The 20083-nt window shown below is 39.4% G+C and overlaps 1 protein-coding gene across 1 annotated transcript; it reads left to right on the top strand.

Annotated features, from left to right (window-relative positions):
* Positions 1-3211: 3211 nt before the first annotated feature.
* cntnap1 (contactin associated protein 1) lies at positions 3212-20028 on the top strand. Its single transcript, XM_007558162.2, has 24 exons — positions 3212-4113; positions 7761-7862; positions 9120-9313; positions 9595-9748; positions 9902-10105; positions 10281-10465; positions 10552-10701; positions 10784-11045; positions 11128-11277; positions 11368-11542; positions 12103-12209; positions 12312-12434; positions 12657-12860; positions 12951-13107; positions 13180-13307; positions 13637-13810; positions 13944-14162; positions 14273-14512; positions 14585-14824; positions 14926-15053; positions 15557-15650; positions 15735-15965; positions 16064-16108; positions 17303-20028. The coding sequence occupies exons 1-24, from the start codon at positions 4053-4055 to the stop codon at positions 17500-17502; spliced, it is 3927 nt and encodes a 1308-aa protein (XP_007558224.1). The 5' UTR covers positions 3212-4052; the 3' UTR covers positions 17503-20028.
* The last annotated feature ends 55 nt before the right edge of the window (positions 20029-20083 follow it).

The raw sequence follows: 20083 nt of genomic DNA, 5'->3' as shown, positions 1-20083 counted from the left end.
AAGAGTAGAAGCTTCTTAAAGAGACACAGGCCCAATTTCACGGCATGAACTTATAAAGTCAAATTTCTTTTAATTTATGATTGATAAATAGGAACCTTTAAAAAAAAAAAAAAACAGCTCAAGGTAACATTGACCCTAAAATCTTATTTTAGTTTCCCAACTACAACCCATATCAATGGCCATTAAACAATAAAAACAAAAAAAGAAATAGGAAACTCCCACTTATTGGCCTTGACCTTTGAAAAATTACCAGAACAATGTCTCTGGATTCCAGATGGAAAAGCTGACAGCTTCTCACCAGCCTAAACTTGAGGGTCCAACTCTGCACTAAAAATCTTTTATTTGCACTTCTGATCTTTGTATCTCATAAAGTTTTCAGACACTCCTTTTGTAAAAATGTTGGAAAATGGCTGGTTTTTTAGCTTGTATTCCTCCTGGTGGTGAGTCTGGGCAATAACACATTAAAAAACAAATCACACTGGTGATAACATGGTCCAAGTTCTGGGGTTTGAACTTGGACCTTGAAAATGGGTTGAATTTGATTTGATGTCTTAGTTCAGAGGCAAGTAGAACACAGTGCAAAAGTAGACACCAGCTCCCGTTCGTGGCTCACTTTGTCTGCTTCAGTTCTCTGTTGACCTCTGCACTTCTTTTTGAAAACTTCCGATGAAACAAAGATTAAAAAAATGCTTAAGTTACAGTTGATTTCATATTCATTAAACAAATACTGGAAACCAAAAATGACTTCTGAGTCCCTTTAAAGGCAGCTCACACATCATAGTTTGAGAACCATGGTTCCTGGGCACTGAGAGTGTATGTAGAGAAGTGAGATGCTAATTTGCACATCCCCTGCTAAGGCTTATTTTCAGCTGCTGCTGGGAATCATAGTAGTGTATGGACACCTGACAGAAGGCTGTTCTGTTTACTGCAGCTCCTATACAACTACACTTAAAATTAGGTCCCCATAAATGGTGACCAAAGTAAACAGCTGTCTCATCAGCAAGCCAGCAGGGACAATATCTTGCTGAATTCGGCAGTTTCCGGTTCCGATTGTCACTGTCAGCATTATATGCTTTTGTTTTGTGCTTGACACATCAGAAACATGAAAAGAGCCCACGGTCATCATACAAACCTCCACACGATCCATCATCCATCTTCATGACAAGTAGCACTCATCCATGATGACAGATCAGCATAATGATTCCTCTGTACGTGTGTTTTTGTTTGCGCATAGGCACCATACAGAATGCGATCTGTGTTTCCATGTTTGTGGTAAAAGCCCAATGGCACCCCTATGGAAAAAAAACTTGACAGGATTAAGCCAAAATCAGATCTGATCCCAGACAAAAAGGACAAAAAACAAAACATCTCCTGTGAGAAAAAAAAAAACATACTAATATATTTGTCAGCATGCCTTGTTTGAATCTGCTCATTACAAGAATGATTTTTACTGCATATTTTTTGCTTTGAGTCAGAGTTCTGTGGTAAATCGGTCTTACACCTTGTACTTTTTCACATTTTGTTACAATTAAAAAAGCACCAATGCATTGTATTGTTCAAAGAGAACAATGAAGTCCTGTGTATATTTGCAAATACCTTCTGTGTCTTAAAAGTTAATCTCTCACAATTCAAGACAAACCTGGTAGCAGTTTCACTCAAACGTAAGACGCAGAAATTTAAGCTTGAGCTTTAGCTGCCATCTAGTGGTGATTTTTGGAATTGAATTCTCTGACACGGCAGACATGCTTATCTGATGACTGAAAGTAAGATGAAAAAAAAACCCAGTTATTATTATTATTATTATTATTATTATTATTATTATTATTATTATTATTATTATTATTATTATTTACATACATGTCAAAATAGTGCAAGGCATACAATGACATATTAAGTCACAAATTTAATAAAAAAAAACATTTTTTTAACATTAACAGACATGTATAGTTTTTATCACACAAATAAACACAGTAATAGATCACAATAATAAGTCCAAGGTTTTAGGTTAATAAGATAATATCTGCCTCTGACTGCTTTCATTAATCAGCTTATTATATTAAACAGTGAGCTGTTGTATCTGCATTAGGTTTCCTCTAATGATCTATGTGGTTTCCACAAGGACAGATGCAAAGAGCTAAACAGATGGCAAACCAGATGCCTACCAGCTCCATCCATCCATCCATCCATCCATCCATCCATCCATCCATCCATCCATCCATCCATCCATCCATCCATCCATCCATCCATCCATCCATCCATCCATTTTTGAACCTGATCTCTGGAGTAAATTCATGGCAAACTTCTGTTCTTTCACTGTTGTAAAGTTGGAAATTCCAGGTTCCAATTCTGAAACATTGAGTCTAAAGAAGAATTACGTTTTCCCACGAAAAAGGTGAATGAAACTCTGTGAGAAAAATGTGATAGGATTTATCAAGAATGATGAAGAAGGGACCAGGCATTTCCAAAGGGCCATTTACAGCCAGAGACATTTAGAGATTTTCCATTAGTCAGGCGAGAGGGTGACCTTGGCTAAAACGGCATTACTGAATGTGGCACCGACATGCCAATTGATGTCATCATGCTTTCCATTCTGGTTTAAAACAATGGTATGGGTACCTTTACATAAATTAGTATGTTTGTCTCTGTGGTTTATAAGTTTGTGATCTTTTCTAAACACACTGAGCTTTCGTTGCAGAAATCACGCGGAAAAGGCCTGTGACAAAGCTTAAGAGCAGGACATTAGAAAATAATTATTTCTTCCCTGACTGAGAGGTCTTTGTTCACTTAATAGTTTTTTAACCCTATCAGTTAAATAAATCCTAATGCGCTGCCTGGCCAATCCGATGCGGTGCCATTATTCCCTGCAGATTTGTTGGCCTACTTTATTTCTTCTGTATTCAATTGTGTTCTCTTCTTGCATTAACAATATTTCTACTCTTATGGTATTTCATGGAAAAAGCCAGAGGCAGGGAGCTTACAAGCTGACAATCTGATTTGATTGAAAAACTCTGCAAATCCGTCCCTGGCCCAAGCATTCAATCTCACATCATCAGTGGCACACAGACACTACATAAACCCCCCTCCTTAATCCCAAAGCCTTTTTTTTTTGTGGTCAGTGTGCCACCCGTTTGCACAAATCCCTCTACCCCACACACCCTGCCCCCACCTATGTGTGCGTCTGAAAAGATGAGTCTGAGGTCAGGCGCAGCTGGCATCATCATCCTGTAACTTTGTACTGCTGTGAGCACATTTGAAAACGTGATGGTTTGAAAAGGCACCAGGACGAGGCTGGACGGACAGACCGGACGACCTTGCAAACTGCTGTGAAGGATGTGACTACCTTCCTCTATGGCTGCCCCTACCCCAGAGGATGGGAATTTTCTGTTTTGGGGATAAGATCTGACCCGCAGTCCTGGAAAGAAAGACATCTCGATCATCCTTCACATCAGCAGTGCATGCTTGTGCAGCCTACTGAAATGAAACAGTGAGTGGAGGAAATGAACAGAAAAGAGCAATGGCAGAAAAACATATTTTTCTGTATTAATATTACTGTCCACATCTCTACTGTTAAGATTTAAGAAAGCTAGCAAAAATACCTAAGTCATCTAGAAAAACGCTGGCAGACTGCAGTGGACCTAAAAAGTTTTGACATTCCTCCCCCACTGCCTCCTCTGCATCTGAGAACCCAGACTCCCCTTGGAAGAGACGCAAAGGAACCCCACTCCCACCTTGGTCAACAAGATTCCCAGCGCCTTTTAAGCACTTTTACCGAAATGTCAGACGCCGGACCAGGAACCTTACGAGATGTACCTATAAACTGAGCAATATAAAAGAGATAAAAAACCAAAAAGCGCGCTCTCGGTGAAGCTCAGCATCAGCACCAGCATCCGAAGCGCGTCCCCGCCCCGGTAGAGGCTGCCCGAGATCCCGGGAAGAGGAGTTGGAGCCGTGCGAGTTAAAGTTGGGCTAAAAAGGGGGTGAGAGGATGCTGCAGAGGAATCTTCGATCTAATTAACATAGCCTATGTGGAGAAACGTCTTTCTAAGTGAAGGATGACTTGCAACATATTGAGCATATGCCTCTTGTTTTTGGGTTTTCAACATTGCTCATCACGTAAGTCTTGTCAAACAGAAATTGTTCATGTGTAACCGCTTGCTAGTGCATAGGTGAATTATGCCGTATTTCAGAGTGCATAACGATGTCTTACCTAGAATCTGCTTTATGTTGGGCTGATGTAGCTGGAAAAGTTAAGGATTGCATCCAGAGGCACAGCAGTTATCAAATAGCCTACTAATGGAGGGCAAAGCCTGAAATGCTGGGATGTTTGAAGGGCAACGCACATTGCAGTCAAATCAGACATTGTGATAAAAGCCGGATGATTGCGTTTTTTATTTAGCGCTTCTTTTGACTGCGGGAGTTTTAAAGGCGTCGGTTAGCGGAATAACACACATAAAAAAGGTGCGCTGGCAGATCGCGTCTGTCCTGCAGAGGGTGCGCACGGTGGTCCCTCTCCAGCACAGGACTGTCTGCATTGCAGTGCTTTCTCTCAGGCAGCACGCAAGTTTTTTTTCCCCCAGCGTGCTGCACATCTTTACTTTCATAAGGCGCCGCGTCACTTGTGCTCATAATACAAGATACGATATCTATATTTATTCAGATATGTTTTAGAACCTTGCTGTTGAAAATCTCTTAAACGCTTTTGAATGAGGATGGTTGAGAGACAGCGGGGCTCTGTTCTCACCAGGACCAGCCCACTGCAGTACTTTTTTTTTGTGGGTAGCCTGCGTGCACCTGCATGGGGGAATCATTACAAATCATAGGGTGGATTTGGCGACAGAGATAGGGGTTGGGATCCATCAGAGGTTCAATCCGTACTGACAAGCTGCCTTTTTGATTACCGGCTATGACCTCATAGGGTTTTCACTGACTCATCAGTTTAGGAAACCCTGTTGGGGTGTCAACCAAGAGCTACAAAATGTGAACTATTGAGTATGGAAACATGATTTAACAAGTTTATTATAGTAACATGGATAAACTTTAGGTATTTGTGTTGCGCATTAGTTTTAGAATTAAATAACACAATATTTTTTGTGGCATAACTGCTAAAAATATTTCAAACAAATTTTAGGAATGAAGAAAAAAGTTAGCATGTAATCTATGGCATGCTGCTGATTGCAGGAGTCTTGCTGTTTTGAGCTGGTTGAAGATGTTTGGTTATACAGATTAATCACTGCAGGCCTAGATATCTGCCTGACAAAGGTTTATGGAAATAATGCTGGACATTGTTGTATATGGGTTGTGTATGCATGGTGGAGGTGTGTCAGACTCAAATGGATGGATCATCAGATCCTAAAGCTTATGATCCGCTTTTAGGGTGGGGCTGCAAAGTTCCTATCAGATGCTTTGCAAAAAATTTGAAGAGTTTTCATATGCTGTTAATATTAATGGTGAAAAGAAAACACAGAAGAATGACGCACAAATAAACTATTTTATTATATATTCCATCAGAGTAAAATTCTGAATATGATTGATACTTAAGCATGGGTTGCAGTTTTGTGTCGCAGGTCGTATTCTGGCACACCCTGCTGTGAAGGCTGCCTCAGCATAAATTATTCAGTCAATCTGCTTTAACAGAAAGCTTTATATTAGCCTTTTCTAATTCCTCTTCTTGTTTCTGGTATATCATTGGCATTGCAGCAACGTGTTGTAGTTAGTGCTGCTCCTCAGTGGTCTCCCGCACAGTGCCAGCTTTAAGATTTGCCTCTGTGCATAATGGATGCAACTCTCAGAAATGATGTCTCGGCCCAGACGGAGCAGCCCATGTCTTAAAAGCAGACTGATGATTCAGCAGTAATGGTGCTGTGGTCTCAAAGAGTTGCACTGATTGTCACAGAGCGAATGTATAAAGGTTCACAGAACCAAATACATTCTGCATTCACAGAACGAATGCAGAATGTATAAAGGTTGAAGAGGTTGAAGATTGTGACAAGATTAGAAATAGAGGAAAATCAGTGGGCTGGGCTCTCTCTATGGTCCACTTTAATTGCTGCGTCATAGCAACACCCACTTGGGATGAAAGAGGCAGCAAAGCAGAGGATTCAGATGTAACACAAGAAAATGATTGGGATGCAAGGTTATTTTTAGAGTTTGGATGGAGATAAAGACAGAGGAGTGAGAGCAAGGAAAAAAGAAAATGACACACCGACTGGGTGGAGGTGCAGAGTACGTGTCAAGCTTGCAGTAAGGAAGAGCTAAATAATCTGAGTTAACCTACTGCAGTCTAAAATAGAGCTAATTTTAGTTTTTAAAGTGAAATCCATTCCACCTTCACAGCATCGCGAGGAATTAAATCAAAACCATTAGCAAAAAAGAACAATTGTGAAAGTGGGAGTGCACAGGGCTTCTTAATATTTCTGTGGAAAAGACCAAGTAGCAGAAAAGAGATGATGCTGCGATGGAAAATGGACCTCTTATTGATAACTTGCAGCCTAGAAGGGATCCCTGTGTGCTAAAACAAGTGAAGGTCATTTGAGACAGAGGTCACCTTTCACTCGCTCAGCACGTTTCTTCCACCTGAGTGTGCAGCCTGTTTGGTCATAGAAGAGGACAGAAGTTCAGCTTGTGTGAATAACATATTAAAGCTCCAGTATATCTCAGTGCAGCATGCAGAAGGGTGTGTTCGAGGCACAGTTTATTAGCCTCATGGCTGCTCTAGGTCAAGAAGAAAACATTTTGCTTTCTCATGTCCCTTCGACATAGGATTTGCTCTCATTAAAGTCCTCTGCTTCACTGCAATGTCATTTTGTGATTTGACACCACATTCTGCTTTATACTCGCCTATTTGCAGACTCCATAGTTCTGCCATTATCCCTAGTCTCTAACCTTTCTTTATGACCTCTGCTAGCATAATAACACACTTACAAAATGAAACTTCCTTCTTTTCCAGTAAACGCACCGTCTAAGGACAAAGAAATTCTTAATGAAAAAGTGAATTTTTCCACTAAGTAAAACCCTGTGCTTTTAGATATGAAGTCTACCTATATTTAATCTTTTTAGAGTATAAAAAGCAATATTCTGGCACTTAAAAAGGGACAGTTTTTCTTCTGCAGCTGAAGTTGAAGGCATCAGACATTCATTGTTGTTTGTGACAGAAGTGAGATTAGGCAGAATTATGGTTACTTTTATTAGACCTGGGCTAGAGAGCAGATTGGGGACTTTACTATCAGTCTCACAATGACGTGCAGAGCAACCCGACATGTTTGCGTTGTGCTCTCGGTTTTACTGTGACTTTCTAACTCAGAAAAAGCGTCTATTCTTATCATAAAGTTGAGTAAACACAGAGAGGTTTATGTGACACTCCAATGCTTTTAACCATTTAGCAAAGTTAAACTACGTGCACGTTTCTCTTTTTGGAAAAAAAAAAAGGTCTGGAACTGTGTGATATGTTTGAAAATGTATTTCAGAGTTAAATTTAGCCTTTAGTTTATAGTTTGCCCCCAAAATAGTGAGAGAACAAAGATGTAAGCCAGACATGCTCTCTTAGGAGATCTAAGGGCAGTCTGTTAGATTTATGAGCTCTGCTCCACCTGCTTATGGGTCTGTGCTTACTGTGAAATATGAATTAGTGTTTCACACAACCTGAATCGACCACTCATTAAAGTCAGACTGGGGCTTTTTACAGTGGCAGAGTTTCATTGCAGCATAATGAGAAGTAATTTTGGTACTTCCTGGCTTTGATGTCATTCATTTGGTTTCTGCAGGAGAATGTGTTGATCCACTCATCTCTGGGCTCTATGCCTCCTCATTCCTGGCCTCTTCAAGATATAATTTTCTGTACTCTGCCAACTTTGCAAAACTTTATGGTAAGTTCCCATTCATTATCTGCATTTTCTCCATGCAATTGCTATTCAGCTCAATCCTTGGTAGCATTTAACTTCTTATAAGCAGAAAGCTAAAGTGTGACTCATAGCATCAAGGAGGGTTTCGTTCCTCTTATTTGCATCTGGTGTGTCTGGATGTAAAGCAGCGTTGCTCTGGGATTATTACATCAAAACAGGATTTACCCACCATGTTGCTGTTACCTATTTTTAACACATTACTAAATTCACCTAAAGGAAGAGATAATCCTTAAAGGGATGAAACCTTAGAATTTGATTACTGTATTGAGAATGACAGGATAATTTAATTTAATTTAAAATATTTTCACTAAATTTCGGCTAAAACGGTTCTGCACATACATTACATATAAAATATATTTGTTATGTAATGTATGTAACCTGCATGTTCATGCAGGTTACATACCTGCATGAACATTTCTAATCTGAAGGGCATCAAATGGTTGAGGAGACAAAAACATAGGATTGACTCAATATCAGGGGCAATAAAGCATATTCAATTTGTCACATAAAACTGAATAGAATCTTATGTGTTATTTTAAATAACAATTGCATAGAAATGAAATTAATTTCTACTAGAAAAACATCTACACAAATTAATCTCAGCTAAGTTTCAGTTTTGTTTACTTATATAGCAGAAAATCTCAGCAAATATTATCAGAAAGCAGCTTATAAAACAAAAAGGTCCAATGCAAGTGCAATTATTTGGAATCCAATTTGGTAAATATTGAGTTCCACTCATGCCAGTATGATCCAATCATATAGCCTAAATACAAATATTTAATCATGCATAACTAGATACCGAGGGAAACTACAGGGATTTCATCAGTGTTTACACAATGATAGAAGACAATATGGTGGTGTAAGAATATATTTTTTTCTACTGTGACCTTTTGTTTTTAGTGTGGTCTGTTGGGAGCAATAATGGTGAGGCAGATAGCTTCTGACAGGACACCCCTGAGATTATGCTTATTGGTGCTTCTATACTGAGATCTAACAATTACTAGAAATCTAATCATTTATGATCAATTTAAAGCGATTAGCAAAAAAAGGAATTGATGCAATCAATTGAACTTCATCCAAACACAGACACTGCAACAAAAAGGTTTTTACTCACTGCTCTTTTTAAAATAGGGTTATAATGTGGCTTAAATGTCAACTATTTAACATTCCAGCCACTATTTCGTGATATCTTAAGCTGTCACTTTGTTCTCTGCCCTACAGGCAGCAGCGGCTGGTCCCCATCCCCCAGAGACAAACAGCCGTGGCTGCAGGTTGATCTGGGCAGGAAGTACAGACTGGTGGCAATCGCAACCCAGGGGACGTTTAATTCTTATGACTGGGTCTCCAAGTACACACTTCTGTATGGAGACAGACCAGACTCCTGGACACCGTACATCATGAAAGGAGGAAATTCTGTAGGTGTCATGAGCTAAAGCTGGAGGGGTAGAATGAGGGACAAAACACAGCTGAGCCGAGGATTAAACTGTCATAATAACATAAATGTAATCTTTATAGCCGATTTAGGGTATTTTGGGGGTGGCTTTGTTATATTTATTGCCAATGGGGCTGAAACAAAGTCAGTGCGGCATAATAGTGCCAAATCTAATCTCATCATCAGTTCATCTCCAGTCTCCAAATAAGGCATTAACACCATAGGCATTGACTAAATAACTCTCCCTATCTCATCTGTGCACAGACCCTGCCTGCTAACTGGAATTACTATCAGGTGAAGAGGAATGTCTTCCATTATGCCTTCACTGCTAAACACATTCGTCTGCTGCCTCTGGAGTGGAACACGGAGAATGGAGGAAAGATTGGCGTGAGACTGGAGCTCTATGGGTGCTCTTATGGTAAAAATCAGTGATGAGTGGAAAGGATTTACAAAAAAAAAAAATAAAATAATTTCTGTCATTCAGTTCGTAAGGATAAAACAGAAATAAGAAACAAAATTGTTACTGGTTGAAATTCTTAAGATGTAGTTTTTAACATTGCCTCTCTTCCAGATTCCTATGTGCTGCAATACAACGGAGATGACTCAGTGGTCTACACCTATCCAGGAAAAAGGTCGCGTACTTTGCATGACCACATTGCCATAAACTTTAAGACTCTGGAGCAAGATGGTCTGCTGTTACACAGCGAGGGGATTCAGGGAGACCTCTTGACTCTGGAGCTAAAAAAAGGCCGTCTTTATCTGCACATCAGCCTGGGTGAGAAATGAGAGGGAATTTAAGATTTTGTGAATTATTTTTTTTTTATCATAGTGAACAAAGAAAGCATGTTCACTGAGCTTAAGCATCAGTGACTTTACTTCTTTCAGTGATGGTAAAAAGCATCTATTTATATGTTTTTAAAGCCTTTTTCAATTTTTCCTTTGTTTCTTAGGAAGCAGCGTTATACATAAAGTCGATGGCCGAATCACTCTGACAGCAGGTAGCCTTTTGGATAATCTACACTGGCACTATGTCACTATCAAGCGCTATGGTCGACAGGTGAACTTTACAGTGGACAGTCAGACAGTGACAGCTGTTTGTAAGGGAGAATTTACTCACCTGGATCTGGATAATCAGGTAATGCAAAATATAAAATCATTACATTGATGTCCAGAATGTCTGACATGGTTTCAAGCTGAAAACTTGAACTGTATGTCATTTAGATGTACGTTGGAGGAGTAATAGAGCCAAACTTACCTCACCTTCCTACCATACCGAATTTCCGTGGGTGTCTGGAAAACGTCTTTATTAATGGAGTCAACGTTATTGACAAAGCCAAGAGAGAAGACCCTGATGTTCGCATTCCTCGAAAGGTAAAGCTTTGCATTAACAGTAAAGAATTTGTTGAAAATGTTTTATCCCAACTTAAACGGTCCGATTTCTCCATTGTAACAGAAAAAGATGCATTTTGCCTGCCGAGACATTCTGCTTAGACCAATGACGTTTGCCGGACCCAACAACTTCTTGCAAGTGCCGGGGTTCTTCGGAAGGCCGAAGCTGTTTGTCAAGTTTAAGTTTCGCTCCTGGGACTACACTGGGCTGCTGATGTTCACACGCTTTGCTGATAACCTGGGTGCCCTTGAGTTAGGTCTCAGTGAGGGTCAGATCAATGTCACCATTTTCCAGACAGGAAAGAAGAAAATTCAGTTTGGTGCAGGTGGACTTTAGGCATTTCTTACAAGATTTAAACTTCTTATTTAGGCACTGCAGTTCTTGAAATCCATGTTCTTGTTCCTCAGGATACCGACTCAATGACGGTTATTGGCATACTGTGGATTTGGCAGCCAGAGACAACCTACTGACTCTAACCATAGATGAAGAAGAAGGTTCACCACTAAAGATCACCAACCCCTTCAGCATACGGACAGGAGATCGCTACTTTTTTGGAGGCGAGTCGATCATTTTAACTCCCGCGAAGAGCTCTGTTATGCTGATTGTTTGATTTTATAGTCGCACAACATTTCTTTTCATGCTTTCAGGTTGTCCGAAAACCAATAACACATTGTTCAAGTGTGAGACCAAACTGAATCGCTTTCACGGCTGCATGCAGCACATATTTATAGACAACGAGCAGCTTGATATTGACATCACACTGCAGCGACAGTGGGCTCGATACGAGGAGCTGTTGATAGGGACGTGTGGGATTACTGACAGGTATGAAATGACTCAAAGCACTGCAATAGTGTGTAGGTGACATTTAATTCTGATTTTCTCTGATCATCTTATAGCATGATTGAGCTTTTTAAGCTATATTTTGTCTTATAAACCAACACTTCAGTTGATGATTCCGAGTCTGATTTCATTATTTGTGACATCAGAATCTACTTACTAATGTTGCAATGAAGCACAACATAACAAAGATCCTAACCCTAATTCTTATCAACAAAGTGATACCAAGTGAATGAAATATCTGAATATCTCCCAACTCAGTTTATGGCGATAGTAAGAATTTTTACATTTACATCTAATCCTGGATTTTCATTATATTCTTTAAAAAAAAAAATCATTTATACTAGAGAAATTTTGACATATTTTTAGGCATTCGAACTGAACTATTTTTTTTTCAAACATAGAAATTCCAAACATAGTAATATCTGTTTGGAAGAGGAGATTATTTTGGGTAGCTGGAGAAAAGTAGTTAAGGTATGGTTTTCATGTGCTATATTCTTTACAATTGTAGAAAAACTTAATAAAAACAAGTCTTTCATCTACAGATGTACTCCAAACCCGTGTGAACATGAGGGCAGATGCATCCAGTCTTGGGACGACTTCATCTGCATTTGTGAAAATACAGGCTACAAAGGAGAAGTGTGTCACATGTGTGAGTGGTGTTCAAAAACCTTTTTTTTTTATTGATTTACACTTAACTTAAGCACTATTTCTTGTTTATATTAACAAATTGATCATACTTTTCCAACAACAGCGGTTTACAAAGAGTCATGCGAGGCCTACAGACTCAGCGGCAAGTACTGGTCTGGAAACTACACCATCGATCCTGATCTCAGTGGGCCGCTAAAACCATTTGAGGTGTACTGCAAAATGAAGTGTGAGTAATCACTGTTGTTGCTAAAATGCAGCTTTATCAGCATTGTGTTCACCCTTCATAAAAACAGATGGGCATGCTATCTGTTATGAGACAGGAGGAGGGACATTTCACAGGAAATTAAGAAGAGATAAATGCAGCGATGTCTGTGCTGAAAAGTAGTTGCTTTACTTTCCTACTCTAATCTTTTCTGCTTAAAAAAAACAAAAAAAAACATCTTTGCAGCATATAAAGCTTGGACGGTGATCATGCATGACCGAATTGAAGGAACCAGAGTGAGTGGAAGCTCGATAGACAAGCCATATATTGCAGATGTGAACTACTGGAATGCTTCATGGGATGAAGTCAGTGCTCTGGCCAACACCTCCATGTACTGTGAGCAGTGGATCGACTATTCATGCTATAAGTCTCGTCTCCTCAACACCCCCGGTGAGTGAGATCAGTCTGAATTCCTTTACTTACGTCTGAAGTCAATATTAAAGACTTTAGTGACTCACATGCATATCTATTTGAAATTAGAGGGAAGGCCTTTTAGTTACTGGATCGGTCGGAATAACGAGAGCCACTATTACTGGGGTGGGACGTTCAGGGAAGTCCAAAAATGTGGCTGTGCTATCAACCAAACCTGTGTGGACCCCAAGTTTCAGTGCAACTGTGATGCTGACTACAGGCAATGGTAAAAGGCACCACCAAATTTGACTTGTGTTTTTTATATCGACATTCATTTTATCCTTCGATTGCTTTCCAGGTACTCGGATAAAGGCTATTTGGACTTCAGAGACCACCTGCCTGTGAGGAGATTGGTGATTGGCGACACGAACAGAACTGGTTCAGAAGCTCATTTCACAGTTGGTCCACTCCGTTGCCACGGTGACAGTGAGTTCAGTTACAATTTGATTACTGGCTTTTCATTTCTACTTCTTTCATTTTGGGGATCAGAACACATCTTTTTTTTCCTTTCAGTAAAAAAAAACCAAAACATTTTTAGTAAGAAAATAGCTAGTAACCATAAAATAATTCACAGCACAAACTTACTTAGTAATTCAGATATTATCAATACAACCGCTAAGCATTCACCAATCAGTAAACTCACAAGACGTCACATGCCATCACATTGTGAAATAAAAGTAACAACAAAACTGTCTGGGCCTCAGCGCTCTGTAGGCACGCCCAATTGTTAAACACATTTTTTGTCATTTTCACAGGAAATATTTGGAACACGATAGCCTTCACCAAGCCCACCTACATCACCTTCCCCACTTTCAGGCCTGGATCAACAGCTGACATCTCCTTCCACTTTAAAACCTACCGTGCACCTGGTGTCTTCCTGGAGAACTCTGATGACCAGCTTAGAAACTTTATACGAATAGAACTGAACAGTAAGTTGACTTCACCAACCATCTTTGCCTTTTCTGATCGTATTTAAAGTTTTTCCATCTCTCTCCCTCCCTCTCTCTCTCTCTCTCTCTCTCTCTCCCTCTCTCTCCCTCTCTCTCTCTCTTTTTCTTGCAGCCACCCACAATCTTGTGTTTGTGTTTATGGTTGGAGATGGCATCCTTAATGTGACTCTTCGCTCGCCTGTGCCACTCAATGACAATGAGTGGCATTTTGTTCAGGCTGAGATTAATGCAAAACTGGCACGAATCAAGGTCGATTACCAGCCTTGGGCTGTCAGACGGTTTCCAGGTCAGACCTTTGTCACCATGGAGTTCACACACCCCATCCTTGTAGGTAGGTTCCTCAAGTAGAACTTGTTAAAATTCAAATTTGAAACCAAAAAGATCTGTTTTTCTTTTCTAGGCTAGCTCTCTAAGCAATGGCATGTGCATTATTTCCACTAGGTGCAGCCAACCGCACCCTCAGGCCTTTCTTGGGGTGCCTTCGAGGATTACGCATGAATGGTGTTCCTCTTGATTTGGAAGGAAAAGTAAACGAGGAGCAAGGTATAAGGAGGAACTGCACTGGACAGTGTCTTAATGCCACTATACCTTGTCGAAACAGCGGGCAGTGCATAGAGGGATATGCAGCCTACACTTGTGATTGTAATAACACAGCCTTCGACGGTTTCTACTGCCACAAAGGTAATTCCATTTTTAGTTTGTTTATATTGTGAATGTAGCAGGCATCTAATTCCTTGTTTGTTTTTTCCTAAGACATTGGAGCTCACTTTGAGGTTGGATCGTGGCTAAGGTACAACATACGAAAGAAACCCATTTCAGATGAGGCAGCGTGGGCAAACTGGATCGACCCACACTACGACAATTTCAGTCTCGGGTACAACGACACAGCAGATGACATAGAGTTCAGTTTCAGCACTCTTCACAAGCCAGCTGTATTGCTCTACATCAGTTCCTTTGTTCAAGACTACATTGCTGTTATCCTCAAGGTTGATGGTAGGTGAAGCAAAGCACAATAAAAGTGTACTTTTATCATTTTAGCTCTAGTGGTTATCTCACCAAACCTTTGTGCTGCTATCCCTGTTTGTTTCTTACAGGTAGTGTAGATCTGCGCTATAAGCTTGGGCTCATAACACACACGTACCAGCTGACTCACCGAAACCTGGCAGATGGATACCCTCACTATGTGAACATAACCAGACACAACAGAACCGTCAAAACACAGGTTCTTAATCTCTGTACAGTTTACTCTGTATAAAATTCGACATCGTTTTCACAACTCTCAGAGCCCTATGCTTAATATATATAGCATTGTTGTCCTTAGTCTCCTCTATAACTGATTTGACATTACGCTGAGGGTCATTGACCCATTGGAAGAGTCATTTATGCTCACATTTTCACTTCCTTGCTGATGTCTTAAGATGGTGCATCAAAATTTCCAAATAATTTAGGCCATTAATTTTATGACGTGCATAATTTCCTCCTGCAGCAAAACCACCCCCATAGCAACAGTCATTATGGCCAACCACTTCAATTTTAGTTCCATCAAACCACATGCAATGACTCCAGATTCTAAGGGCTATATCCCAGAGTGAAATTCCCAAGTTGTGGTTTCATTAGGCAATGTTTAACAGGTTTGAAAATGGATTTATTAGGAAATATATGTGCTTGGATCAATTCACTTCTTATGAGTAAGAAGTCTTTAATAAAAGTTATATACAATCACAGGTGGATTTCATGGAACCCATTGTGGAGAAGATAACCCTTGTGGAAGATGCTAGGTTTGACTCTCCAAAGTCCATGTTCCTAGGCAGAGTTATGGGTAAAAATTTTGCTTGCTGCATATAAAAAAGAGCATATTAGATCAAATAAATGTGTGTTTCTTAGCTTGTGTCTTGTTTTGCAGAGGTTGGTGACATAGACTATGAAATCCAAAGGCACAATGCTCCAGGCTTCATTGGATGCATTTCTGGAGTGAGGTACAACGTCTACGCCCCTCTGAAGGCGCTGTTCCGTCCAAATGAAACAGATCCACCTGTAACAACGCAAGGTTATGTCTCTGAGTCCAATTGTGGGGCCTTTCCTCCTGTTCTGGGTTATGTGCCTTGGGAAGTGGACCCCTGGTTCACTGGCATAGGTGATTTTTAAAAACCCGGCATCATTTCTGTAAATTGAAGGAATATATATATATATTTTTTTTTTACATTTTTGACTTACTGTTTCTTTGTGTTACAGAATATTTTTATATCCATGATGACCTTGGCCTGTTCTGGATAACTTGTAAGTATTTATAAATCCATCCATCCATTCATTTTCTGAACACCCTTGTCCCTCAGTATTTATAAATATCTTGGCATATTTCTAATCAGACATTGTCTTAAATATAATATTTTTTTTTGCCACTGAACACGTCTTTTAAAAATAAGACCAATACTTTGACAACCTAAGAACGTATTTGGTTGTTGATGTCCCTGATGAATCACTGTGATTGTGTTTTTCATTATAAGCTTTAATCCTTTATAGCAGCAGGGTTTTTAGATTTGGAACAAGCTTTTGAGGATCAGTAGGGCATCTGACTGGAGACTGAATTTAGATACAGTAGACAGAAGCCCCTCTGTCCCATCACTGTAGTAAATCTATTTAGCATTGATTATTTACATGAGAAATTGCTTGTGTTTTAACTTGGATGAGCATTTTACTATAAATAACAGTTAAGTTTTACTGTTGATACAAATATGTGAGCATTCTTTTGTTATGTTTACACATGTGTCTGACTTGGGATTCATAATCTACTAGACATCAAGTTAAATATCGAAAACAAACAATATGCGACTTAAATGAATAACAGGCAAAGGGCAAAAATGTCTCCCCGCTAAGCAGGCCAAGCTGAAATATCTGGATTAAACTACAGCAGAAACACCCCCTTTGCTCCACCTCTGTCTAAGACCTTCACCGGATCAGTCTATATTTAGTCCAGCAAGGGCGCAGCTTGCTGTTCGTCGTTGGATGTTTCAGCTTAATACATCACTTAGCCTCTGGGATATTATGCAAATGCAGGACATCAGCATGTTATTAAGGATTGGCGCACCATTCAGGCATCTAAACAATAGAACAGCAGACATCTTTCTTTGCCCAATATACTGTTGAAGATAACATCTGAATGGGAAATTACACTTGTCTTGTTTCAAATATAATTTACCCTATGACTGTTTGTGGCCTTTACCTGTAAAATCTTTTATCAAATGATGAGCTTTTAGCAATACCTTATTGTTGTAAATTTGCCTGAAGCCTTTCAGGAAACGGTTGATATTTACTATTCTATTCTTGAACAAGATTCCAGTGGTCTCCACTGATGTGCAAATTTTACCTATTACGGAAGTTAAATTTACACTCCCCATTTTCAATAATGTCAAAAATTTAGCAGAAGGTTTCTCCCCGTCTCCCTGTTCTGACTGTACTATTTTTATCCTTCAGTTATTGTCATCCTGGCTTTGCTGCTGCTCTTGGGAGGTTTGTATGCCATCTACGTCTATGCCTACCAACAAAAAGGCAGTTACCACACCAATGAACCCAAAAATCTGGAGTCTCCGAGCAGCTCCAGGCCACTGACAGAGACCCTGAGGAGGGAAAAGAAGTACCTACCAGAAATTGAAGAGGAATTCAGAAGTGGCTAGCATCGTAGGACGTTTTGGACAATGGGTGGGGGTTGGTATGAGTTTGGATTGAGGGAACTAGCACTTAAAAAAAACCACAGATACCTGTAGTAAGTTTTCTAATTGTTTGGTTTTATTTTTTATGTTTGGTTTTGTGTTTTGTTTGACGAATGAGCGTCATAAAACACGCCCGGTGCTCTGTTTTACACAATCCTTGTTTTAGTAAGTTAAAGCTGAAGTCAAGCCCCATGTTGCATGAGTAGCCAACAAGTCTCACACTGTATTGCAGGGTGAAATACTGAAGTGCCTCATCTGAGCAAGCTTAATCCGAACGCACACTAGCTTCACCAGAGCGCGTTCAGATAAAACACTGTGGGTAAAAAAAGAGGAATTTCAAGGAACATATTCCAACTTTTATTGATTGATTTCCTTTCTGAGCCATTTTGGAACCTGATGAAATTCATTGATAGCTTTCTATATAGACTGATTGCCATATTAATTATACCTTTCATGGACAATCTCAGATGAGCCAATTCTGAAACAACAGCTAGTACTCTTAGAGTTTGACAATGCACATATATAAGAGCTGGAGAGCTGCAAGCATTCAAATCCAAGTAAAAAAGCTGATGATTATGGACTTGATCCATACAAAGATTGTAAAAGAGACATTTGCTTATATTTGTTGTATTACAGCCTATAATAGTGCATTTCCTATACAGAATGGCACTTGTAAGTGGTTCCGATTTGCCATAGCATTGCTAGTTTGCTGTTTTGTCGAGTAGGCTGCTCAGATTCACAACACATGGTGATGTGGAGTGAGAACTTTAAGAAATAGTACCTCAGACCGTGGAAGCTTGTGGATTGTTGGTGTAATACTGGAGTCAACGTGTAAAATAAGCTTTCTGGGTACAAAGTGCCCTGAAGTTTCCATTCCTTCCGTCTTCTGGGCCCGTTTACTATAGTCATTCTGTCAGCAGCTTGGTGCTACAGAGTTTGACAGGATTATACATATTAAAAATCAGTCCGTCCATAAACATTTGGTGTGTAGTAATAGACTAATTTCAGGAACACGTTCCTCTCGATTGACATACAAGAAGCGCACACAAAAAACATTTTTACAGAGGACCACAACAGCACAGTGCAATACTATAATTTTATCTGACACTGCAGGAAATGTTTGCTTCACATTCTAGAAAAACACAGTCATTGCTGCTGCTGCTTGGTTTGCTGCTTTCATCAAAATAAAAGAAAATCCTAACTTTAGTTCAAATGGATGTTAAGAATAATTTTATTTGATGTGTGGTGCAACCAAAAATTAGAGCTATCATCAATCACTACTGCTCTCCTTAACACTAAAACACTATTGTGTATGTGAAATAAGCAGTTAAAGAAGTAAACATACTAGCTATGCATATGTAGAGCATGAGCGCACTTTGCAGTAAAATGCAATAATATAAGCTTCTTCCAGTCACTAACACAGTTTCTTTTTGGATTTACAAATGTTAAATAGCAGATAGGATGTCATGTAAAAGTGTATATGTGAACCTTTAATACTGTACTAAATGATTTTTTTTATTTCTAGAGTTTATACACTTTAAGCTTTGGAGTGCTCTGAATGTAAAATCCTTTGACTCTGCAATGTATGAGCAGACACTACAGTGAAGACCTGCACTGACTGCTTAGTACTGAAAGTATCACATAGATCGCTCAGGTTAAAGGAATGCACAGCGCTCTGCTGTCTGTAGAGCTAATGCACCCCAGAACACGACATTGATGGGTTTCTTCCATTACAGAAGTGCGGAGCTGTGCAAAATTATACAGGGAAAGAATGTACAGTAGATGTAAAAAAATAAATAAAATAAATACTGTACAGCAAAGACACGATTTGCCAATAATGTATGAAGCTGTACAGATCTGAAAGCTTGCATTTGCAAAGCTATATTTTTTGAAAACGTGTTGTAATGCGTTGACTGAAAGCAAAAGCTGAGCAAACGGAATGAAACTGTTGGTTTGTTGGTGATGCACAGAATGGTTTCTGTTTTTGTTACATTGACAATCCCCACTGAAAGTTTAAATGTGAGATAAACTTAGATCACATGTGCTTTGCTGCTTATTATGAAAAAAAGTAAAAAAAAAAGTTTTACCTAAATGTAAACACCTCACTGAATTCATCGTTAAATGGACATCCACCTTAGCAGTGTCACATTATTTTCACCTTACAGCAAAAAAAAAACATATGTGGTCCCTGGAGTGTATGTGTGTGTGAGACTCGACCTTTTGATGTTTGTGTATTTGCAGTTTGGCCACCAAGAATGAGTAAATCTGCACAGATGCCAACAATCCAATCCTCTAAATGTAATACAGCAACTTCGTCAACTGTAGTTTTGGTCTACGGATGATGTCAGGAGGATTACAGTAAAATGGTCAGTAGAGGGAGCTATTCAGCCAAATGTCAGCACTGACAGGGTATTTGCTTTATTCTGGAAATATGAAACTAACTGAGCACTATTTAATGCATCCTGGAGTTAAACTTTAAACAATAATTTTTAAAACGTATTTAAAGTATTCCAAAGTAGAGGGATTGTAATATGGGTATGTTTTG

Source organism: Poecilia formosa, unplaced genomic scaffold (assembly GCF_000485575.1).
Source record: "Poecilia formosa unplaced genomic scaffold, Poecilia_formosa-5.1.2 Scaffold94, whole genome shotgun sequence".
NCBI lineage: Eukaryota > Metazoa > Chordata > Actinopteri > Cyprinodontiformes > Poeciliidae > Poecilia > Poecilia formosa.
Note: the sequence above shows the minus strand (reverse complement) of the source record. Positions and strands in the feature narration are given on the sequence as shown.